The sequence below is a fragment of the Aspergillus clavatus genome, genomic scaffold (genome assembly GCF_000002715.2).
Source record: "Aspergillus clavatus NRRL 1 1099423829805 genomic scaffold, whole genome shotgun sequence".
NCBI lineage: Eukaryota > Fungi > Ascomycota > Eurotiomycetes > Eurotiales > Aspergillaceae > Aspergillus > Aspergillus clavatus.
In genome coordinates, this window is record NW_001517094.1 from 2835954 (window position 1) to 2858904 (window position 22951).

The following is a 22951-nucleotide window of genomic DNA, read 5'->3' on the forward strand; positions in this document are numbered from 1 at the left end:
GGAGTAGAGAAAGTCTATAGAAATAGAGAGTGTAATGCTGCTGAGTAAGCAAACTGGGTAATAACAATATTAACATCACGATGTAACTGAACTGTGGATTTGCAACTTCGCTGTGACGCTCATTAATACTATTTCCTTATTGCTTTCATTTTTCATTCACACAATAGATTTCTTCTCTCCTAACATCTCCCTATGCATGGTTTCTTTTGTTGTTGTTAATTCTTAAGCGAACTGGAAAACTCTCATTCCTTGTTTTTTTACGCCTTCCATCCCTCAAGGCCATTTTAGACCTCGGACGGGAGATATGGGAGATCCTGGAGTATTTTCAAGCAGCTTGCTACAGTCTTTATTATCAAATGATCCTCGAGAGCTGATATGGCCGACTTTACTCGCCATTATCGTCTTCTCATGTCTTGCGACCCGCATCATCACCGGTTTCCAGAGCTGGCCTGAAAAGGGAGCCGGTGCAGGACTGCCACGGTTGATCAGAACGGTCCCTTACTGGGTTCCATGGCTGGGCCATGGCATATCATTTGGCTGGGATCATGTCGGTTTTGTCCAAAGAGCCAGGTTCGTAACCACAATGCCATTAAACCACCCACAGTAACTCTTCAGTAACTCATCAGGAGAGCAGAAATCACATGGATGAAGCTGTATTTGCCATTATTATGGGAGGTACAAGGCACAATATTGTGGTGTCGCCATCCTTAGCCAGGGCTATCTTATCCTCCCGAAGCACATCTTCTGTTTCCTTGATCAACTATGCTCTGGAAAAGATCGGAGGTGACAAGGGCGCGATTCGTGGCCTCAGCTCAAGCGACCACCATCTAATTCATCACAATAACCCAAATCTCTTCATGCGAGAGCCGTTTCTCACAGACGCTTCAAAAGATGCTACTTCTCTTATTGAACGAGAGACACCCAATCTAGTGACCTTTTGTCGAAGCATGGTTGACCAGGCGCCCTGGGAGAGAGGGAGCGAAGCCGAAGTCATAGACGGCCACGACAAGCCTATTTCTACGGTCAACCTATTTGCTCTTGTTAGGAATTTCGTCGGTCACATTACGACTTCCGTGTTCATGGGACAGGCACTGCTAGAGGCCTTTCCTGATCTGCTTGATGACATCTGGGTATTCGATAGCCACTTCCTTGCTCTTTCGCTAGGGGCTCCCCGTTGGTTGCCACTGCCAGGGGTTTCGGCCGCCTATGCGGCCCGTGATAGAATCTTGGAAAACCTCGCTGCATTTCACCAGGCATTCGTTTCTTGGGACGATGGCAATGAACCCGCGGTGGAGTTTCGTGACCTTGAAGATGTCTCTGAGCCCGTGAAGCAGCGGATTCGGAAATTTAAGGAACTAGGGTTATCAGCCAAGTCGAGTGCTCCGGGTCATTTGTCTCTCCTCTGGGCTATGAATGCTAATTCTCCTAATGCGGTTTTCTGGCACATCCTTCGCATCTACTCCGACCCTGCCCTTCTGGAGGAGGTTCGAAAGGAGATTGCTCCTTACGTCAAAGTCTCCAGGCCTAGTCGGGAGGAGACGGGTTTTCCGTTTCTCGAACCCCCCAAGATCTCCCTAGATTCTGATGGACTATTCAAGTCCTGCGTGTTACTAAAAGCCAGCTTTTATGAAACGATGCGCTTGGATTCAGCAAGCCTTTCATTCCGAGAGGTCACCACTGACTTGACCGTCACGGAATCTTTGGAGGATGCAGCAGCAGCTGGCTTGACCCAACCACGGACTTATGCGATCAAAAAAGGGGAGAATGTGTCGGTGGTGCACGGAGCGGTCCAAAGAGACCCCCGATTCTTTTCAAATCCTGATCAGTTCGATCCACTCCGATTCGTCATTACAGACCCGGAGACAGGGGAAAAGAGAGCGGAGATGCACACCATCTCTCCGTTCGGAGGAGGAGTTTCGGGATGTAAGGGCCGAGCCTTCGCAGAGAGGAAGATCCTGCTCTTCTCTGCAGCAATTATCTCCATGTGGGATATTGAACCCGTGGAAGGCAGCGAGTTCAAAATTCCTAGGCACAGGCGCTCCACAGGGCAATTCGCCCCCAAAAATGATATCCGTGTGCGAATGAGCACACGTGTATAGGCCACATTAACCTTGGTATATCTAATAGAAAGCATTAGGAGTCATGGCATGATATGCATTATGCACTTTATATCTCTTTTAATGTACATATCAACAGAAAAATGTCCTAGATGATGGGCTTCATTTTCAGCCACTTTCCGTTCATGCAATGCAGGACCACATCGCTCGAACCATTCCTATGAGGCAGTGCCCTCATTGATATTTGACACCTCTTCAGAAACATCTAGATTAAGTCTCTCTTTCAGTCTAAGATAAGGTGAAGATCATATTGCTATTCAGAAAGTGCGGAGAAATATCCGAGTCGCGGAGTTTCGCCGACAGTGACGCTATCAGGTCGCTTGATCCCCTCATATTAATTAGTTAGATGACATAAATAAGCAACATCTCACAACATTCCCCAAGGGTAACTGGCAATACATGATCTTGACCGGTCGTTGACGGTCTCCTATACAATGGTGCAGGACACCAAGGCAGAGAGGCCGCCAAACCAAGACTATGATCTCTCAGCACCTATATCCTCAAACTCGGGGCTTCGACAAGGACTCACGTCCTATGGGGATGCACACTTCTCTCTCTTTCTCAGAAAAGTCTTCATAAAGGCACTAGGATACTCGGAAGATGCCCTCTCTCGCCCCATCATTGGCATCATTAACACCTTTTCCGGGTTCAATCCCTGCCATGCGAACGTGCCCCAGCTGATTGAGGCTGCTAAGCGTGGTGTCCAGCTCAATGGGGGACTCGCAATTGAGTTTCCCACGATCAGCGTCCACGAGTCGTTCTCCTATCCAACCAGTATGTTCCTGCGCAATCTGATGAGCATGGACACGGAAGAAATGATCCGTGCCCAGCCGCTCGATGCGTGCATTATGATCGGGGGTTAGTGTTCCTTTTTTTCTGCTTCTGAAGTCATTTGTCAATCATTCACTTGATGAAACAGTATCCGAGATCTATGGAGTACATGACTGACAAAGTTCAGGCTGCGATAAGACGGTTCCCGCGCAACTTATGGGTGGCATTTCAGCGAACAAACCAATACTGCCGCTTGTAACGGGTCCAATGATGCCAGGAAGCCATCGTGGAGAAAGATTAGGTGCTTGTACCGATTGCCGGAACAACTGGGCGGCTTTCCGCGCGGGCGACATGGACATTGAGGAGATTTCAGCTATCAATGAGGAGCTCGCGCCAACAGTGTGTCCCACGCCAAAGTCCCACATTGATGATCACATGTAACTAACCGTGACCACTTAGATCGGTACCTGTGGCGTGATGGGAACTGCGAGTACAATGGCATGCATTACTGCAGCTCTGGGGTTGATGCCCCTGCGAGGTGCTTCTGCGCCCGCTGTGTCGTCCGCGCGACTCAGAATCGCCGAGGAGACAGGAGCGAATGCTGTGTCAGTGGCACTTGCTAAGCGGAAACCACAAGAAGTTTTGTCGAAAGAATCCTTTCTTAATGCGATCACAGTCATCCAGGCCATTGGAGGCTCGACGAATGCGGTGGTACATCTGATGGCCATTGTTAATCGCCATCCAAAGCTTCAAGGCGTCATAACATTGGACACATTCACAGAAATCGGAAATAGGACGCCCCTGCTGATTGATCTAAAGCCAAGTGGCGACAATTATATGAATGACTTTCATAACGCTGGAGGCATGGTGGCACTGCTGCACACCCTTCGCCCACTTCTACACCTGTCAGCTATGACGATTACCGGTCAGACTCTAAAAGAAGTCCTAGACTCGTCTCCATTTCGCACATTTCCCCTCTCGCAGCAGATTATTCGCCCGTTATCCGACCCTCTTTATCCTTCATCATCCCTTGTTGTCGTGAAAGGGAACATCGCTCCCAATGGTGCAATCATGAAAGCTTCAGCGTCCAAAGACCGCAATCTCCTCTCCCATAGAGGACCGGCTGTTGTCTTTGAGAGCTCTGAAGACATGGCTAGACGGATTGATGATCCAAATCTCGAAGTAACCAAAGACTCAGTGCTGGTGCTAAAGGGAATAGGTCCCATTGGCAATCCTGGCATGCCGGAAGCTGGCCTTATTCCTATACCGCGCAAGCTCGCTTCTGCAGGTGTCAAAGATATGCTGCGACTCTCTGATGGGCGCATGTCAGGCACAGCTGGAGGTACTATTGTTCTTCACATCTCGCCAGAATCGGCTTTGCCTGAGTCTCCCTTTGGGGTGATCGAGACTGGCGATCTAATTTCTTGCGATGTTGAAAAGGGCGAACTTCATTTGGAGATTTCTGACAATGATCTGAATTCCCGTATCGACGCACGAATGAGGAATACTTCTGATGCAGTTGTAGCTTCGTCAGAAAGACAACGCAGAAGAGGCTATCGTGGTTTGTATGAGAGATCGGTGAATCAGGCGCAAGATGGAGCCGATTTTGACTTCCTCACAGCGGCGGGGCCACCCGAATCCAGTATGTAGATGGATCCAGACATTTGATATATACAGTATTTGAGATATCTAGAAATAGTATTGGTGAATTCACCTGTAAAGAGACAAGACAAGTCAGAAATACGCGGTAGCCCTTACCCCGTGCCCTAAGCCCTTGGACTTTCCTGATTTGGTAAAAAGTCATTGCGTCGCGTCAACGCGTCACCGCATCAGGAACGCGTCGACCGAGACACTCCGCATTGCGCTGCCGGAGGAACAATACAGACTCCAATATCGACGGAGTATTGATCTGGATACGATCGCAAGACCATTGTGAATGTTTGTTCGCCGATATTCTCACAAAGTATAAGGTCTCCACGCAATGGCGACCGAAGCGCTTCGGCCCAGAGGCAGACCTGCCCGTGAGTACATCTATTAAGCCCCATGTTCGATACCTGGCTGAATTCTTGGATGACCAGATACTCCGGGAACAACTGTGTTGACATACACACCAAACGGTCGTCGAATCGTCACTGGCGGTTCTAATTCGGCGATTCGAGTCTATACAGTCGGAGAAGATGGTGAACCGAAGACCATCGATGAAGGTGTCGATGGGAATCTTGGAATTGGCGCTACTGTACGTCGATTACCACCTTGAACGGTCTCGCCAAGGACTAACACGCTTTTTCAGAATGACTCTTTTATCATGGGAGCGGAGGATGGCACAGTCTGGAAGTATGGGATAGAATCAGGCAAGATGGAACAACTACTTGTACGATGCGCGCTGCCCGTTAGAGATTTGGCGGTCACAAAGGATGGGGAATGGGTGGCTGTTGCGAGCGAGTCAGTTAATCACGGAAAGATATCATGAAAGGAAAAGAACTGACATCGCACAGTGAGCTCACAGTCAAGCTTGTCAATATCGAAAATATGACCATAGTCAAGTACCTCCGAGACCAAGCCAAAGGCACGAAACACGTTTCCTTTGATCCGAACGGACGGTACATTGCCGTCTCCTGCACAGACGGTCTTGTCTATATCTACTCTTCTTTCTCGGACGAGCCTGAGTTGGTACGGAAACTGGACGGGGTCATCCGAAGACTGGAGCCGGAGGACGAGGCAACATCAAGAATTGTCTGGCACCCTGATGGGACAGCATTTGCGTCTGCTGAAGCCACTCGGGATGTCGCTATCTATTCTGTCTCCGAGTGGAAGAAGGAGAAGGTCTTCTCAGGTGGTCACAATGGAGATATCACCTCGGTCAGTTGGTCGCCCAATGGAGCTCTTCTTGCGACAGCGGGTGCCGATGGCCAGATCTTGATCTGGGAAACCAAGACCCAGAAAGTCCTCCACCGCTATGACTTTGGGAACGTTATCAACCTTGCTTGGCACCCTAGCAAGAACTCACTGTCATTTACAACTTCGGACGGTGAACTCTTCATTTACGATGGCTTCCTACCAGAAGAACATCAGCATCACTTGCAGAAGCCCTTGCAGGCTGCGCCTATATTCCCTGGGGTTCTGGCAGAGGTGTCTGGGAATGCCGCTCGCTCATTAACAAACAGACCGAAAGAGTCGATCGAGCGCCCACGAAGAGCAGGTACACCCGACTCGCTAGATGATCTTCTCGGGTCCGATCAGGGCATGGAGGATTTTGTTGAGGACGATGATGGGGCCGGGTACGCGGAGGGTGTCAACCCATATGGCAAACGGACGAATGAACATCTTGAGGATATCGACGGGCATCTTGATAAACGGCTATTGACCAGCTATTCGAAGCCCAAAACGCATCAACCTCTTCAATCAGGGAGCACGCCTTGGAGAGGCAACAGACGCTATCTCTGTATGTGTTAACTTTGAGTCGATTGGACTGGCCCATGCTGACTGAGATAGGTTTGAACCTGACTGGCTGTGTTTGGACTGTTGATCAGGAAACACACAACACAGTGACCGTGGAATTTTATGACCGAGAACTTCACCGGGATTTTCACTTCACAGATCCCTATCTCTACGATCGCGCATGTTTGAGTAAGAAACGCTAGGATGCTGCGAAATAATGCATACTGACAGCAATTAGATGAAAATGGAACCCTCTTCTCAAATAACCCGACAGATGGCAGCCCCGCTACTATATTCTATCGCCCTCACGAGACCTGGACTACACGGGCGGACTGGCGGACGCAACTACCCCAAGGAGAATTGATCAGAGGTACGCCGAATTGAAATCGTTCAAAACGTATAACTGATGAGGATATAGCGCTGGCGCTTAGTGAGTCGTATATCGTGGCTGTGACGACCAAGGATTATGTCCGTGTGTATACACTGTTTGGCACACCATTCAAGGTGTTCAGACAAAAGAGTCCGGCAGTTACCTGCGCAGCTTGGCGCGACTATGTGATGACTATCGGCAATGGACCACTGGGCAGTGATGGCCTCACAGCGACCCTCAAATACTCAATTGAGAATGTCAAAAGAGATGAAGTATGTCAGAACGAGGATGTAGTTGCTCTTCCAGAGGGTTCGGAGCTACGCAGTGTCTTCTTCTCTGATAGCGGGGTAAGTGATCTTTTGAGAAAACAGACTCTCTGTGTGCAGCACACTGACATTAAGCAGGATCCTTGTATATATGATTCGGAAGGCGTGCTGTTGATCTTACAGCACTGGCGTATCAACGGTCAGGCTCGTTGGGTCCCACTTCTTGATACTAAACAACTGGAGCGATTAGCGGGTGGACGTAAGGAGGAGACTTACTGGCCTGTTGCAGTTGCGCAAGAGAAGTTCCATTGTATCATTCTCAAAGGAGGGGACAAATACCCCTACTTCCCACGCCCACTGCTCAGTGAGTTTGACTTTCGGGTTCCCATCTCCGACGCACCGCACAAGGACTCATCCGAGGAGGAAGAAGACGGCGCTTCTCGTGACGATGCTGCTGCGCGGTTTGAGGAGTCCTTTGTTCGTGGCAATGTCCTTCTTTCACTGTTCCAGGATCTCTTGTCATCGACCAATGCAACCCCCAGTCAACGGGCAGAATTGGCCAGGAAAGAGATCGAGTTGGATAAGATTCTTTTACAGATGCTTGCGGTTGAGTGCAGAGAAGGAGAGGAGCGTGGCATGAAGGCATTGGAACTGGTGGGGATGATGAAGGATCGCAGTGGAAAGATGATCGAAGCTGCGGCCAAAGTGGCTGAACGATACGGACGTGGTGTTTTGGAAGACAAGATCCGGGATCTGGCAGAGAAACGGTTCATGGGCACAGATGATGATGATGAGCTGGCTTGATCATGAGGAGGCGTTCTGATGCATGTATATTTTTTGTCCTTTTGGATTGGTGTTCCTTTGAGGTTCATATTATTTGATACCAGTCTAATACGATGTGTATGACCTTGACTATATTGCCCATTGCGATGTTCGAACAAGCCTAGAGCTCACATCATATTTCTTAACTTGAACGATTCAGATCTTCAAACGGCATCTCGTTTGTTGTTGTTGCACCGCATTCTTCTCTAAGTTGGGCTTCATCTACTCGGCTTCGGCGTTGTATCCGACGTCATCAAAGAGGCCAAACGAAAATCCGACTACAAATCCCACTTCTCGCTTTTCCTTCCATCAATTGCAGCACGGCGTTATCAACAAAAGAATCATTCCAGCACATGGCTTGACAAGCATCATTGATCTGTCGTCTCGTACGGCTTATGAAAACTCCTTGAGATACCTTATCCAGTCCCTTCGTGATGCCCAAGTTGCCATCTACTCCGCCGTCCCAGTCCGTACGATGTCTTCTCCAAGCTCCGCGGCCGTCGATTCCTCATTCTAGCCCTCGCCAGCACTTTGTGTGTGCTCCCATCCGGCCGCTGGCGCAGCCGCGGCAGGGCATCCTCAATGACCCTTGGCCAACGCCGGCGCCGCCCACGCTCTTCTCGCAGACGGACCATAAAGCTTCAATTGATGGACTGAACGGGGAGCCGAAAAATGATCACAAGCCACCTGATGAGCGAATCCTGAAGCTTGGAAAAAGTACGTAGCATACGGCCCTTATGTGTTGATGGAATGGGGAATTTGGATCGCACCGACGAGGACAAGTGCTGACTCGTACGTTTTTCAATTGCAGCCCTTCGCACTCTTTCGCCGCTTCTACCGACTCTACTTATCCACCCATTACCACCGGACATTCTTGCCCCCAGTATCACACTCCATTTATTTCCGTCAACCCACCCGCACCTTCCGACGGTGAAAGGTCGGACGTTATACCGGGCAGCGCTGTGGACAGTCCCCGTGGCATGGAGCAGCCTACCACTAGTCGGGAACGTGAAGCTTCAGATCCTCAGCGAGCGAATCGTACGTGCAGGCACCGTCCTCGACCCCGAGGGGAGCAGCGACAGCGACAGCGGAGACGAGCGGCTGGTCGTACGGTGGAAGACCGAGCGCAGGAGCGAGGGAAACACCGATCGACCGGTCAGCGCATGGAGCGATTCCGGCGACAGCGCAGCATCGGAGAATCTCAGCCACGCTTCCGCAAAGAACGGCATCAACAAAGGTCTCAGCGTGCTTCTGGGCGGCGATGCCCCGATCTTCAAACTTTCGAACGAGGAACAGTTCACCGGTCTGTTCATCTTTTCCTTTGACGAAGAGGGGCGTATCGCTTCGCATACCATTGAGCATGCGGATGATGCGAACGGGTGGGACCGGACGCCCAAGTTCGTCACCTTGGCCGACTGGCTCATTGGGAAGGCAAGGGGATCATTGGATCCTCTTGCGCCTGGATTGGCGATGCACGGGTGTCAGTCCTCGAGCTATGCCTTGGGGCACCCGCACCGTGGGTTTTCTCGCCAGCCATAGCTTGGCTTACTTACCTGTAAGTCTAATATACCATACGCCAATAGCATGAAATGCCTGTTGCGCTGTTCTCGCAATCGCTTCAACAAAACAACGTTCAGCATGATTATGGCGTGGCTTTTTTTCATCTCTGAGTCGTTGGTCTCGTTGATTCGACGTGCCACTTACAGCAACCCTCCCCTCCTCTTTTCTTCGTGTACTTATACGACCATGTATTATACCCAGCAATGATTGTATAGATTGAACCGATGAGCCTTCGAAGTATTATACAGACCCCATAAAATAGTGTACAAATACGCATCCTAATTCCAGGCTGATACATAGACATCCAGCTCAACTAGCGTTCAAAGCAATCGTTCACAGGTGGAGACCTGGTTAAGGATATCCAACCCAAACATCGAACATACCGGCTGGTGTGAGGCAGCATCTCAGTGAAGCTACACCACGCCTATAGCTTCTTGCTCCCGGGCAAGGGGTTCTTCAACATTGTGAATACTGCCACACAGACAGCCAACATGGCAAACCCACCAGTGGTATAGGCGATCTCGCGCCCGGCCCACCAGAAGAGCGAGCAGAACAGCAGCGGGCCCGCGGCACGCCCAACCTGGCCCCAGCTTCTCAGGCGGCCCAGGACGACCCCACGCTCTCCTTCCCGCGCCTCAAAGCTGCCCAGACTGTTCAGACCGGTCACGACCGTGGCACTTGTCACGGCGAGCAGAGCACCGGAGGTGTAGAGACCGGCAAGCGAGGAGACACGCGCAAGGAGGAAAAAGGAGATAGCACAGGCTACCACGCCGGCTCGGACGGTCATGAGAGGCGGCAGACGGCGGACCACAGTACCTTGGAGGAGAGAGGCGATGAGACCCATCATGGAGAGAAGACGGCCGTTCAAAGCCGATGGGCTTGCGGCGCTTCCTGCGTAGAAGGTCGCGGTGAGAAACGGGAGTGAGAACTCTAGGCCGGAGAAGGGGAGGAGGAAGAGCAAGTGGAGTAGATTCAGCACAGCTGGATTGTTAGTGTGTTTGTGAGGAGTTAGATCAGCTGGTTGACCAGTAGATTCGGGGCCATTGGTTCTCTTAGTTGAGGAGACATTCTCCCCCTCTTTCAAGGGAGCATGAGTGAACTTGGTGAGACGGGGGTGCGTCTCGGGCAGACAGCGGTACAGGTAGAGCGTCTCGGTGACGATCAGCAGGAGCGAGACGCCTGCAGCTGTCGCGAATGGATTTGCAGCCACAATAGTGATATTTGAGAGCGCAGCGCCCAGAGCCGGTCCGCAGGTGAACGCTATGCTGAAACACGCGCCCACCAGCGCCATAGTCGAGCCTCGCTGACTTTCATCACTGATATCCGTCGCAATTGCGTGCGCCAGCTGCACGTTACCCTCGCTCAGACCGCCAACAACGCGACTGGCAAGAAAGGTGCGGAAATCCGTCGCAGCGACCCAAAGTGCGACGCTGAGGGTGTTCCCCACCATCGAGCACAACAAAGCCGTCCTGCGTCCATGTTTATCGGAAAGCCGGCCGATGAATGGAGCAGCAATGGCCTGGAGGAATGAGAAGAGCGAACCCAGCGCCCCTCCAAGGAGAACGATATCATATCGAGAGTCGATCGGCTTGGCGAACGAGTTCTTATAGGTGTTCAGGAGACGGAACATTCGATTCAGGAGGGAGGTGGGAGAAGGGTCTTGCGTTCGATAGAAGCTAAGCAACGAAGGAAAGAGTGGCAGTATAAACGTAAAGGAGATCTATCGCAGTTTTTGAGTCAGTAAGAAGTCCTCGAACCTTCAATAATAGTTGTTTCGGTCGTGATCTTACCAGATCTAAAAGGAGCGATATCATCAACACCTTGAGTATCCTCTTCCGCTGCTCTGCAGCCAACGCCATAACGATCAAATCAGACAGCGATAACGCGTGATTATAAGAGTGAAATGCAGCATGGGTATAAGTACAACTGTACAACGAGAGACACCCAAGAATCACACGATTATGCAAAAAGATGATGTCTCCATCAAGCTGAGACAACGATGTCCGCACCTGATCAACACTAATCACATTATGTCATAGCCCTGAGCCCTATCGCCGCATCAGGATATCTATATCTTTCTGAGGATAAAACCAACAGCCAAGGGAGACTTCTATGAAGTATCTACGGAGATCTTGAGTTGGTGAGATGAATGCCATTCATTTCATTTGCTGTCCTCAGCGTGTACTTGCACACACCAGGATGAACCATTCTTCCGCCCTCATCGCAGCCCGTTTCCCAAGCTCACCGAGTTTTCAATCCAATAGAACAGAGTAGTAGAATACAGGAGAAGGGTAGATTGTAGACAAGAGATAAACGCCTGGGAATACACAGGTGGCGCAGAAGATGGTGAATAGATTCAACAGAAAAATGAAAGAGGAAATGGAAAACATCAGACCAAGGATATGCACGCTCAATAACTGTCGGACATATACAATAGGAATCTTTGGGGAATCAACCAACCAAAAGACGGAAACCGAAAGCGAAAGGATAGAAGAGCCAGAAACCCCAAGACCCATGCCTTTGCCGCCACGAATCCTTGTTCCCGGTATTCATTTCGAGAGGTTCATTGCTTTCGTCAGCCATAACACCGCCATACCGATGCGCTTATGAGAATTAAGACAGGTAGAGAAGGATATGGAGAAATCGAACGGGTAAAAGAAGAAGAAAAGATCAGGACAATGACGTTGACATGTCCCATGCATGCCAAGTGAGAGACTACTGCGAACTACCATGTCCTCGGAGGATTGGATTTCTGGCGAAAGATCCATGCGAAGAGCAGGTAGCACGATCACCGACTCTCATTATGAGATCTTCATGGAATTACTGGGCCGCAGGGGCTGCAGCAGTTAGCGCACCGTTAGGTCCACCGCGACCACGGCCACCGCGTCCTCGTCCACGGCCTCTAAAATCGCCACGGCCACGGCCGCGGAAACCATCACCGCGACCACGTCCACCTCGACCGCGACCCCGACCACTAGGCTGCCTCTGATGATGGACAACAGGTTCGAACCCGTCGCCGCTTTGTGTCTTGGGTACAGACACAGTTTCCTCGCCCTTTCCAGATACCTCGGCGACAGCAGACTCATTCTTCAGTACAGGTTCAACGGCGGCTGGAGTAGCCTGCAAGCCGGTTTCGGTCTCTGCCGGGTCGCGGGGAACCTCCACCCAGCCATCAGCGTTCGCGGAGGATTCAAGGGACTCGGGTTCATTGGATTCCCACGACGACTGGGCGACGGGGTTGGCCGCATCGGAGACGAGAGTCTGAGTGGGAGGAGGGACATCGGTTTGAGCTGAGACCACTGCCTCGCTGGTCGATGCGCCACTGGCGCCAAGTGGGCCGTCTTGGAGTTCAGTATAAGCTGCGTTGACCAGAGTAGGATCGGAGGCGGCAGTAGAAGCAGCGGGTGCTTCCGTAGTAGTGGTCACTTCTTCCGTGGCAGGGGCAAATTCCTCCGATGTCTGCTTCACCTTGGCGTCTAAAAAATCATACCGAGTTAGCCAACTGATAGTCTACTACCGGAATCAAAAAGCGGAAACCCCATACAAGTAACTTCGAGTATCTCGCCCTCCACACTGGCGATCTTCTCATCCACACCGTCGATCAGCTTGAGCATGGAGCTTACGGCGTCCTGAGAGCCCCCGTAGACTTGGTAGAGGACACCTTCAAACGCACGGCTCTCGGCAGAAGTTTCGTCACCAGAGCGTCTCATGGCGGCCGCGGCGCAAAGGAACTTGGTCAGGCTGAGCAGACGCTGTCTCAGATCCTTCTTGCTGGCCTCGGCAGCCTCGGCGGTAGCCTGTTCCCGGACCGCGTCCAATTCCTCCCTGTGAGTCTTCTCCAAGGCGGTCTTCTGGCTAGTCAGGCGCTCCTCGTAATGGCTGGCGAAACTCTTGAATTGAGCAATCTGCTCCTCAATCTGAGCGATGGAAGCCTGGAGGGCAGGTTTCTTCAAAGCCTGCGCCTTCTGATCCACATTGATCTTCTTATCGGCAACAAGCTCGTCCAAAGATTTACCAGGGTTCTCAGCGATGATAGCATCGACCTTCGCGGTTGCGTTCTGAACACATAACATGCCTGTTAGCAGCCGTATGGCGTATGGAGAAAGAAGGGTGGGGTGTCAGTCTGGCTAGGCGGCAAACCTACCAGCTTCTTCAGAGCATTGCGCAAGCTCCTATATGTATCCGGTCAGCTTCCAACCCCAGAGCCATCAATGCAACAAGATCAGAATGCGGATGCGCAAGCTGTGACGCTCAAACTGGCATACCTCTGGAGATCTTTGACGTGGGGGTTGTCGAAAGAATCCAGACTGTTGGATGTCTCCTCTGGCTTAGAGGAGATAGATAAAGTGGCTGCATGTTCTGTCTTGGGAGAATCAGACTGAGCCTGAGAGTGGCTGTTGACAGAAGCGGCTGCCATGGTAGGATGTTTGTGTGTGTGTGTGTGTCTGTGTGGATAAGAGCGGCGAAGATCAGAGGCCAGAAGCTTCAAGCAGGATAGATAGAGGATATCAAAATTGTGGCAGTAAGAATTAGATAGAGGCCTTAATATGCCTCGTTTAGATAGAGCAATTAGAGACGGAGACCGTAAGAGAAGAGAATGAGTGGTAGAGAGCTATAGCGATGTTGGCAAGAGGGAAGAAGCTGTCATGAGCTGAAGAGTCAAAGATGCGGGTGGAACTCTTCCGAATCTCTCGCCGCTTTGTCGCGTGCCCGCAGACACCCAGTCAACCAGCCCAACAAAAGAGCCTAGTGACACCCATTTTCAATTGAGATTTTAGTAGTTATCATATCATTGATGACAGTACAGCGCCTAACATGCAAGGTGATTTTACGTTATTTTGGGAGATCTTATTGTGTATATCTGCATTATCCGACTCAAACCATGATTGCTGGGTATCAAATTAGGACCAAAACCAAGCACCTGAACGCCAATCCCCCGTAGAAACTCGTATGATCCATATAAAAAGGTATTCGGTTCTGGGGATTATTCATGCGCGACGTACGCATGTATAGTGACCCATTTCCAGGGTGAGTAGCCGACGCGATCGACCATAACAACAAGAATCGAGGAGAGACAGTCGTTTAGCCTTTGAACTTTCGTAGTGTTTTCTGAGTGGAGTTCAAGAATTGTTAGAGGCTGTTAACATCTGATTGACATTGATGACTCGAGGGTTTACAACCTACCTCTGTGACCTTGCGAACGGAGTTAGGGGAGATGTGTTTTTCGCCAGCTTTTCGGGACTTCATTGACGCTTCGCGCATCAGTCTACCATGCTGTTAGTAGAGTCCAAACCACGAGTGCTGCGTGGTTGTAAACCATCGCAAGAGCGGCTCAATCTCTTTGCTGGCGACCTGTACCCCCTACGACTTGGTGGTTGTTCAACTCACTCTTGCATGAAAAGCATATAGTCAAGGAAAATCTATAGATAATGAAGAGAATGATCAGCCCGTGGGCTTTGCAATGTGTTGGCATGGGCCACTCACCAGAATATCGGCATTCTTACTCACGCTTCTGTTCGAATGCGCCTTCACGATGCGCTTTACGGTCCCGCGAGGATAGAGCTTCTGGGTCGCAGCCATAACTGACTTTCATCAATTCGAACTCTCAGAGGACAGTATAGAAGACTGTGATGATAATGCGGTGATTGATTGCTTGAATTGGTATGATGGAGATAAGTCTGATAACAACAGTAGCTATTGATTTGTTACATTACAATTCATCTTGCAAGTTCCAGTCAATACAGAGGACATAATGGGTGGAGACTGGAGAGCTTCTCGTATATGTAATTACAGTACCTTACTGCACGTGGTCTAGACTGGCCCAATACTATCAGGGTTTACCCATTCTAGTCCACGGTGGAAGTGAGACAAGTTGATAACCTTACCTGAGTGTCTGATCATCTGAATGAATGATAATCTACGACACTCAGTTGAGTATTCTTTAAAGATCTGACGTTTGAAATTTATGTAATGTACATTATATACTTGTGTAGTCGTAACGCTCCTTGATCAATACCTACTAAACACCCTCAACGACCTGTTCGACCTTTGAGAAGTCTCCATGCATAAACACCTGCCATGGAGCCCATGACAATCCTCCATGCAATGAACACATAGATGGCAAGGCGGAGCCTATCATAGTACCCTCTGAGCATGATGCCAACCGCATAAGTACCTCCGTCGTTGTCCGACGAGCCATAATACCTGCCCACTCCTAGTCCACCAATCCCGACCTCGTTGTGGCCGTGTGCTGTATTTGATGCTAGCACTACTGGTAATGCTGCCGTCTTGCTGTCCACAGCTGTATTGTTGACGATGGTTCGGACTCCAGATTTCACCTGAAGCATATTGCGTTTTCGAAGACGGTACGTCAGAAGGCTGATGATCCACCGCAAGTCAGGTGTTGTAAACGTAGGATACTCCCACAATTGCACAGCCGTATGCGGTGGCAGCATATCCAAGAAATCGGCCAGGATTCCTAGGGTCAATCCCCATAGAAGCAAGGGCCGATTCTGATTATTGGAGTTAGCTCCATTGCCCCAACAGGTCTTACACCGCTGAATGAAACTGCCGGTAAGGTTGGCAGATCCGTTCAAATTTACTTTTGTGTTGCACTGTAGGCTTTCGGTCGGTTTCAATTGTATGGCAGAAAATTTCATTCGCCCCATAAAGGCCCGATAGAGAAGGCGGGTGATGAACCCGCCTCTATTCGCAAGCCTTTGCGACATATCCACATACTCGGTAGTCCGTAATGAGGGTGATAGAAGAGCATTGATAGATACCCAATGCGTGGATGCAACCTCGGTTGGCTGTAACCTGAGATTCGGAGATTCGCTGCGAGTGAGCAAGAAGACGAATGGACAAAGCACCATCAATCTGGGCATCGGGGATTGTCAGCATGATTCCATATGTATACAATCTACACGCCAACATACGGTACAGATCCCCAGCTTGTTGTCACAACCCGTTCAGGCAAGTTTCCGACGTATATATAGTCACCGGTTGTCAAATCCACTCCTACCTCCTCCGAGGCCTCCCTGATCGCAGCTGCTCGATCATCGGTATCCTCTGGGTCACGCTTCCCTCCTGGGAGCGCAACATGTCCAGTCCAGCGATCCCCCACGCGCGAGGTTCTCTTGATGAATAGAACTTCCGGGGTTCCATGCTGAACCCATGTCTGGCCAAAGAAGTCGTCCAGTCGTTGTTCGGTGGCAATGGTTCGATCTTGCACAGCAGGAGGGGTGGGAGAATCGGGCCAATGCGCATATCTGGGTCTAACTCGAATAATCAACGCAACCGAGGCACGTTTCTTGCATGAAGGCGGATTAGGGATATGAGGATAGGGTCTTCGGTGCAGGTCGATCAACACATTATGGAGAGAATTAGGCACCGATGCCGAATCCCGCAACAGCTCAGGGTCAATCGACTCCATAGCGCACGCCTATTTCGAAAAGAGAGAATTGAATATTTTGAACTGCAACGGAGGAGTCGAGTGAAAACAAACAAACGGTTCAGCTGTTGGGCAGTCACCGCTAGCAGACAAAACGCTTATCACCGATGACCCCGTTCTTCGTACCTCGGGTTCTGTTTTGTGTACAGCTGATGAAACCTCCACGTAGTGTATTCGTATTACCCATCGGTGACAGGGTTCTTCCCGTCCGAGTGTTTATTAGACGTCATAAGAGCTGTGATTGGCCAAACCAGCATTAAGCTAGTGCAGCACGTGCGTCAATGAGGCATCCTGATAACAGCTTCACGACACTAGCTGGAGACTAGGTCGAGCCACCCATGTCCCATAACTTAGTCCTTTAAATGAGGCCTTAGTCCCAAGGACTTTCATTTTTCTTGACCTGCAGTGTTGAGCTTATCTCAGGTTGGTCGCTTTTGGTGCCTGTCGTATATATTTGCTGTCGATTGACACCTTCGAAGTTCCCGAGTCGAACTTCCCGCTATCCGGCCTGTATAATCTGACCAATCCATAGCACTCTTCCCTTGTCGGCACGTTGTTAGCTGAAATTCAGCTATCCATTCATCATGCGCTTCGGCAAGACCCTGAAAAAATCAGTCTATCCCCCGTGGAGCGGGAAATATATCGACTATCACAAATTGAAAGTTCTTCTGAAAGAAGATGATGTCACAAAAGACGCCAGTGACTCGGAAGGGTCTCAATGGACAGAACAAGACGAGGAAGCTTTTGTCCAGGAACTGATCAATGTTCAGCTTGATAAGGTTAATGCTTTCCAAGTTGAGACCTCCCAGCAGCTGAAAGAGCGAACTTCGGCCTGTGAGAGCAAGTTGCGACCTCTGGCACCCTCCCCGGATCAAGAGACATCCACCATGGATGAGAATGAAAAGAGGGCCATTGCTTCTGAGGTTCTTCAAGAACTAGACGGTATCGCCAAAGAAATCAGCGAACTCCAGAAATACAGCCGTATCAACTTCACCGGTTTCCTCAAAGCTGCGAAGAAGCATGACCGCAAGCGTGGGGCGCGGTACCGTGTGCGGCCACTGCTGCAAGTACGTCTGTCACAGCTTCCATTTAACAGTGAGGACTACTCGCCGCTCGTGCATAGGTTGTCAGTTATGTACTCCTTCGTCCGCCAAATCCTGAGTCAGGATGATATTGAACCTAAGGATGCCGGTGAAACACGTTTTGGCCAGGACACATACTCGTCGTTCAAGTTCTGGGTCCATGAGGATAATATTCTGGAAGTCAAGACCTTTATCCTTCGGCAATTGCCTGTGTTGATCTACAATCCCAAATCATCGAGAGACTTTGAGTCGCTTCCCGAGGATCCCACAATCACATCGCTCTACTTTGACAACACTCGCTTTGACCTGTACAACCAAAAGGTCGCGAAGGCTCCCGAAGCCGGATCGCTAAGGCTTCGGTGGACGGGAAATCTCAAAGATAAGCCCGCTGTCTTCCTGGAAAAGAAGATCGTCACAGATGACGATCACAGCAGAGAAGTGAAGGTGCAGCTCAAGGAAAAACATGTTCAGGAGTTCCTCGAAGGGAAGTATACGTTGGAGAAACAGGTTCACCGAATGGAAGACTCGAGTCAGGGCGAATCACCAGAGGCAGAAGCGCTCAAAAATGACGTGGAGGAGTTGCAGTCATTCATCAAGGAGAAGAATCTGCAACCCATGCTCCGGGCCAATTACACCCGTACTGCATTCCAGATCCCTGGCGATGATCGCATTCGGATATCTATGGACACCAATCTTGCACTGATCAGGGAAGACGCGCTGGATCAGGACCGTCCTATCCGTGACCCTAACGATTGGCATCGTAAGGATATCGACGAGGAGGGAATGCAATACCCGTTTAGTAATATCCGAACTGGCGAGATCAATCGCTTTCCTCATGCCTTGCTGGAGATCAAATTGAGAGGTAGCGCACATAACGCGGAATGGGTCAAAGATCTCATGGTATCTCATCTAGTCAAGGAAGCGCCCCGCTTTTCGAAATTTGTCCACGGTGTCGCTCAGCTCTTTGAGGACTACGTCAACAGCTTTCCGTTCTGGCTGAGCGAGCTGGAGAATGACATCCGGCGAGATCCCGAGACGGCGTTCCATGAGGAGCAGGAGAGACTTGCAAAGCGCGCCGAGGACGACATGGCTGTGGGAAGCTTTATGGGCAACAGAGCGAGTCCGAGTGTTCGACCCATGGTCGGATCACCTATGGCCCTGCTCGCGGAAGGGGGCTCCCCGACGCAAGTGAGACGGCCATCTCAAGCTATTCCGCGCCCGAGCCGGCCTTCTATCCCCGACGGTCAAGGCCGCACGTTACCCGAGGGTGTCGCGCAGGAAGACACAGAACCGATCACCTCGTCGCGGCTTGCCTCACTTTTCCCCTCGGTCGCTCTCTCACGGTCCAAGAGCACGCACCGGCAGTCAGTGGTGCTACCCCCTGGTGTCCAGAAGCCGGTCACATGGATCAAGGACTCCGGCCCCGTCCGTGTGGAAAGCAAGGTATGGCTGGCCAATCAGCGAACCTTTATCAAGTGGCTTCACATCAGCATCCTGCTTTCTTCTCTGTCTCTCGGTTTGTACAATGCGGCCGGTAAGCACAATGATATCGCCCGTGCGCTGTCCATTGTCTACACTTTCTTCGCCTTGTTCTCCGCCGCGTGGGGGTGGTACATGTACGAGAAGCGGTCGAGGCTTATCCGCCAGCGCAGTGGGCGGGATCTGGACAACACATTTGGACCTCTTGTCGTGTGCGTTGGCTTAGCTGTTGCTCTAGTCTTGAACTTTGCCTTCAAGGTAGGACGAATATCATCCATGGAAAGCGATCACGGAAGCTAACACGGAACAGTACTCGGATACGTTGAGGAAGATTAGGGAACAGCAACCGGACGCCGGCGCACCCTCGACGATCAATATGTCTATTCCTTCAGTTGGACAACCACATAACTGGCAGGTCGCCAACCAGGGTGTACTTGGATTGTGAAATGTTTCTCTATGACGTTTTGACGCGAGCATGACATGGACTGCACATGCTTTTTGTGCTATGTATATTATTCCTCGAACATACATGCAAGATGCTTGGGGGGATTCATTGATGGAGACCACGCATGTAGCTAGATGAGGTCACGAATCCTATAGGAATGATTGAAGTGAACTATTTTTTCTATGAAATCTGCCTGGTGTCTTTTGACTCTTCTATGATTAAGCGTTAATCTACGGAGTACTCTGTATCTACTCCGTACTATGAGATCTTAAGGCTCTAAGACTCATCGCTTAGTCCTCGCTTATACATCCAAATCCAGACTAGCGCGACATGGCAGGCCCACAACAGCTTTCTCCAAGTCAATTGACTCGCTGATCCACTTCCTCTTTCTCTCCACCTGCTTCATTAGTGTTCAGAACTTAAGTGTTTATCCACCACTGCTATCTAATCACCGAGATACCTACTCCGTACGTTTGAACCTCTACGTACAATCTGCAATTAGTGCAACAGCCATTATCGATGGCGTCTGTTGATCCCGAACTCTTGTCGGAGGAGAGGCCCCGTCTCATCCAGTGACTGAGCCAGGCAACTGGTCTCGAATGTGTTGACTCTGTCACACACTCGATGCTATGGTTAGGCGACCTTAAGGTCATCCATGGAATGCTTCGCGAGATACGGTAGAATCGGGGATGCCTTGCATATGAGCTGGAACTCCCTGAGGGTTGGAAGATACACCCTGTTATATCAGTCATTCACTTGGAACAAGCACACGTTGATGATACCCTTGACAGACCCAGGCCAGACATAACAAAGGCCCAGCCGGTGATTGTTGATGGACAGAAATAACATGAAATCGATAAGATAGTTCGATAAAGCGCTGACCAATGCCTAGTGAAGTGGGAAAATGGGGAGGAAACATGGGAACCGATATCAAATCTGAAGGAGGACATTCCTGATCTGCTGCGAGCCTTCCTCCCGGTCGTGTCCGTCACACATCTGGAACGGTTCCCAGAACCCGACCCTTTCAAACAACAAGCTGGAAACCCGGGACCCGTCTTTATCGTTATCGAGGGAGACACGGAAAAATACAAGCCTTACGAAATTGATAAGATTATCGCAACGAGAGACCGCAATATTCGGCGGGGAAAGAACAAGGGTAAAACGGTCATGCGCCCCCCTCCCAAGTCCTAGTGACAGCGGGTGCCCGTGTCTCCGGGCCGGGCCTCCAGCAATGAGCTCGCACCTCAACGCGGTGCTGGAGTCCAGTAGCCATATGGCGAAGCTAGGGCGAGCTCAAACTATGTCTGTAATATAAAGGTGCAGTGTTTTTTGGGATAACAAAACTGTCTGGCCGAAATGCTGGATAAAAAGGCTTTTGATGGAATTTCCAGGATTAGTCCGTATCATTTTCCGTCTCATGCTGCCTAGAACTCCATTCAATAACCCAAACAGATCTCATAAACTTAGAGGTGAAGTCTGGTCCATAAGTGTCATCCCATAGTATTAAAAATATGAAGCTTGTTGTATACAGTAGTACTGTAGTCATCCTCAAGCACTTCCACTTTGGGCTAAGGATGTCACGGCGAGGATCCCCCAGTCCAAACGCCTCAACTAAGCCACAACAGGACACGAAAGAATCAGCATACGCGAGACATCCATCTCCGAATACAGACTCATTTGCCATCGGAGTACAAAACGAGCTTCAAGCTGATTTGAAATGCTCAGTCAACAAACCCAGCTTGCTGACAAATCATCGTCAAAGCGAACTATATACGGCGTACCCCAGTACCTCACTCAGTACGAGCAACTCTCGATAATCCTTCAAAGAGAAACAGCAGAGTCCAGACGATAAAACCCACACAACCATGACCAACATCACCATCCAAATCGTCTCCGACACCGTCTGCCCCGTAACCCACCCCCCCCTTCTAATCCATCCCCATCCCCATCCATAACCGATCCCAACTAACCGAAACAGTGGTGCTACATCGGCCTCCGGCGCCTCTCCCGCGCAATCACAACACACAGAGCCTCCCACCCCACCGACACATTCACGCTCACCTGGCAGCCGTTCTACCTCAACCCGCAGGCGCCGGCGTACCCGGGCACCAACAAGCGCGAGCACTACGCATCGAAGTTCGGCGGCGAGCGCGCGCGCGCGATCTTCGCGCGGCTGGCGGGCGTGGGCGCCGGCGAGGACATTGCCTTTGCGTTTGGGGGGCAGACGGGGCGGACGAGGGATTCGCACCGGGTGCTTTGGTATGCGGGGAGGAAGGAGAGGGAGCGGGAGCTCCGCGGTGGAGAGGAGGGGGTGAAGGAGGAGAAGAAGGAGGAGGGGGTGGGGATTGGGGGGCTGCAGACGAGGGTGGCAGAGCAGTTGTTCCGGGCGTACTTTGAAGAGGAGAAGAATATCACGGACCGCGGCGTGTTGGTGGAGGCGGCGGCGGCGGCGGGGCTGGACCGCGCGGAGGTCGAGAGGTTCCTGGAGTCTGGGGATGAGGGTGGCAAGGAGGTTGATCTCGAGGCGGAACGCGCGCGGCAGCGCCTGGTGACGGGGGTGCCGTATTTCACGGTGCAGGGCCGGTATGCGGTGGAAGGGGCGGATGAGCCGGACACTTTTCTCGAGATCTTTGAGAAGGTGAAGCAGGTCGTGTAGAGCTGTGTGGGCTATATGCTATATGGATCTTCATCAGATTGAACCAGTGAGACAAGATATCGGTCATTTCAGCTACCTATTGGACATTATTGATCGAGTATGCATACCATGTACAATCAACAATCCACAGGGCCAGTAGTAAGATCTCGTCAAGTAAGCCCGGCCGACAATCATGATCTGGACAGCCATATCTCTAATGTACATCATCTCAAGCTAGAGAACAAGGTCCTGAGCACATCACGATGGCCAGCACGATTTCCATCCAAACGCCGTATCCTGCGAGCCCATAAGGTCACTCGTCGAAGTCAAGACAAAGAAAGAAAGAAAGAAAGAAAGAAAAAAGCAGGCTAGGGAGACTCCCGCTATTCATGGTGCGCCCCGAGAAAACAAAACCACATACGCTGTCCGTACACAGCTCGACAACAAATTCAAGGAAACTTCAAATGGTAATACAAAGCTGAAGAGGAGGGGAAACCCAAATGAAGGTGAGCATCA

At 50.7% G+C, this 22951-nt stretch overlaps 11 protein-coding genes across 11 annotated transcripts, besides 2 other annotated features; 7 read left to right on the forward strand and 4 right to left on the reverse strand.

Moving 5' to 3' along the window:
• Positions 1–304: 304 nt before the first annotated feature.
• Positions 305–2099, forward strand: ACLA_027250 (cytochrome P450; the record flags this gene model as incomplete). The annotated part of the gene is made up of 2 exons (XM_001269428.1): positions 305–551; positions 616–2099. 2 exons carry the CDS (start codon positions 305–307, stop codon positions 2097–2099), a joined length of 1731 nt encoding a protein of 576 aa, XP_001269429.1.
• A 452-nt stretch (positions 2100–2551) lies between these two features.
• ilv3C (putative dihydroxy-acid dehydratase) lies at positions 2552–4538 on the forward strand (the record flags this gene model as incomplete). The annotated part of the gene is made up of 3 exons (XM_001269429.1): positions 2552–2975; positions 3076–3287; positions 3348–4538. The coding sequence occupies 3 exons, from the start codon at positions 2552–2554 to the stop codon at positions 4536–4538; spliced, it is 1827 nt and encodes a 608-aa protein (XP_001269430.1).
• A 331-nt stretch (positions 4539–4869) lies between these two features.
• ACLA_027270 (WD40 repeat domain-containing protein) lies at positions 4870–7766 on the forward strand (the record flags this gene model as incomplete). Its single annotated transcript, XM_001269430.1, has 7 exons — positions 4870–4909; positions 4967–5124; positions 5179–5330; positions 5384–6330; positions 6381–6515; positions 6565–6696; positions 6745–7766. 7 exons carry the CDS (start codon positions 4870–4872, stop codon positions 7764–7766), a joined length of 2586 nt encoding a protein of 861 aa, XP_001269431.1.
• A 452-nt stretch (positions 7767–8218) lies between these two features.
• Positions 8219–9323, forward strand: ACLA_027280 (uncharacterized protein; the record flags this gene model as incomplete). The annotated part of the gene is made up of 2 exons (XM_001269431.1): positions 8219–8501; positions 8596–9323. 2 exons carry the CDS (start codon positions 8219–8221, stop codon positions 9321–9323), a joined length of 1011 nt encoding a protein of 336 aa, XP_001269432.1.
• Positions 9324–9768: 445 nt separating this feature from the next.
• ACLA_027290 (putative tetracycline transporter) lies at positions 9769–11203 on the reverse strand (the record flags this gene model as incomplete). The annotated part of the gene is made up of 2 exons (XM_001269432.1): positions 9769–11064; positions 11135–11203. The coding sequence occupies 2 exons, from the start codon at positions 11201–11203 to the stop codon at positions 9769–9771; spliced, it is 1365 nt and encodes a 454-aa protein (XP_001269433.1).
• Positions 11204–12164: 961 nt separating this feature from the next.
• Positions 12165–13761, reverse strand: ACLA_027300 (uncharacterized protein; the record flags this gene model as incomplete). Its single annotated transcript, XM_001269433.1, has 4 exons — positions 12165–12820; positions 12889–13402; positions 13489–13516; positions 13610–13761. The coding sequence occupies 4 exons, from the start codon at positions 13759–13761 to the stop codon at positions 12165–12167; spliced, it is 1350 nt and encodes a 449-aa protein (XP_001269434.1).
• A 7-nt stretch (positions 13762–13768) lies between these two features.
• Positions 13769–13796: a microsatellite.
• A 630-nt stretch (positions 13797–14426) lies between these two features.
• On the reverse strand, positions 14427–14924 carry ACLA_027310 (uncharacterized protein; the record flags this gene model as incomplete). The annotated part of the gene is made up of 4 exons (XM_001269434.1): positions 14427–14453; positions 14529–14610; positions 14733–14764; positions 14829–14924. The coding sequence occupies 4 exons, from the start codon at positions 14922–14924 to the stop codon at positions 14427–14429; spliced, it is 237 nt and encodes a 78-aa protein (XP_001269435.1).
• A 449-nt stretch (positions 14925–15373) lies between these two features.
• On the reverse strand, positions 15374–16776 carry ACLA_027320 (NUDIX hydrolase; the record flags this gene model as incomplete). The annotated part of the gene is made up of 2 exons (XM_001269435.1): positions 15374–16160; positions 16280–16776. The coding sequence occupies 2 exons, from the start codon at positions 16774–16776 to the stop codon at positions 15374–15376; spliced, it is 1284 nt and encodes a 427-aa protein (XP_001269436.1).
• A 602-nt stretch (positions 16777–17378) lies between these two features.
• ACLA_027330 (SPX domain protein) lies at positions 17379–19655 on the forward strand (the record flags this gene model as incomplete). Its single annotated transcript, XM_001269436.1, has 1 exon — positions 17379–19655. The coding sequence occupies one exon, from the start codon at positions 17379–17381 to the stop codon at positions 19653–19655; it is 2277 nt and encodes a 758-aa protein (XP_001269437.1).
• An 800-nt stretch (positions 19656–20455) lies between these two features.
• On the forward strand, positions 20456–20991 carry ACLA_027340 (uncharacterized protein; the record flags this gene model as incomplete). The annotated part of the gene is made up of 2 exons (XM_001269437.1): positions 20456–20521; positions 20698–20991. 2 exons carry the CDS (start codon positions 20456–20458, stop codon positions 20989–20991), a joined length of 360 nt encoding a protein of 119 aa, XP_001269438.1.
• A 674-nt stretch (positions 20992–21665) lies between these two features.
• Positions 21666–22456, forward strand: ACLA_027350 (DsbA family oxidoreductase; the record flags this gene model as incomplete). The annotated part of the gene is made up of 2 exons (XM_001269438.1): positions 21666–21710; positions 21779–22456. 2 exons carry the CDS (start codon positions 21666–21668, stop codon positions 22454–22456), a joined length of 723 nt encoding a protein of 240 aa, XP_001269439.1.
• Positions 22457–22768: 312 nt separating this feature from the next.
• Positions 22769–22798: a microsatellite.
• Positions 22799–22951: the final 153 nt, after the last annotated feature.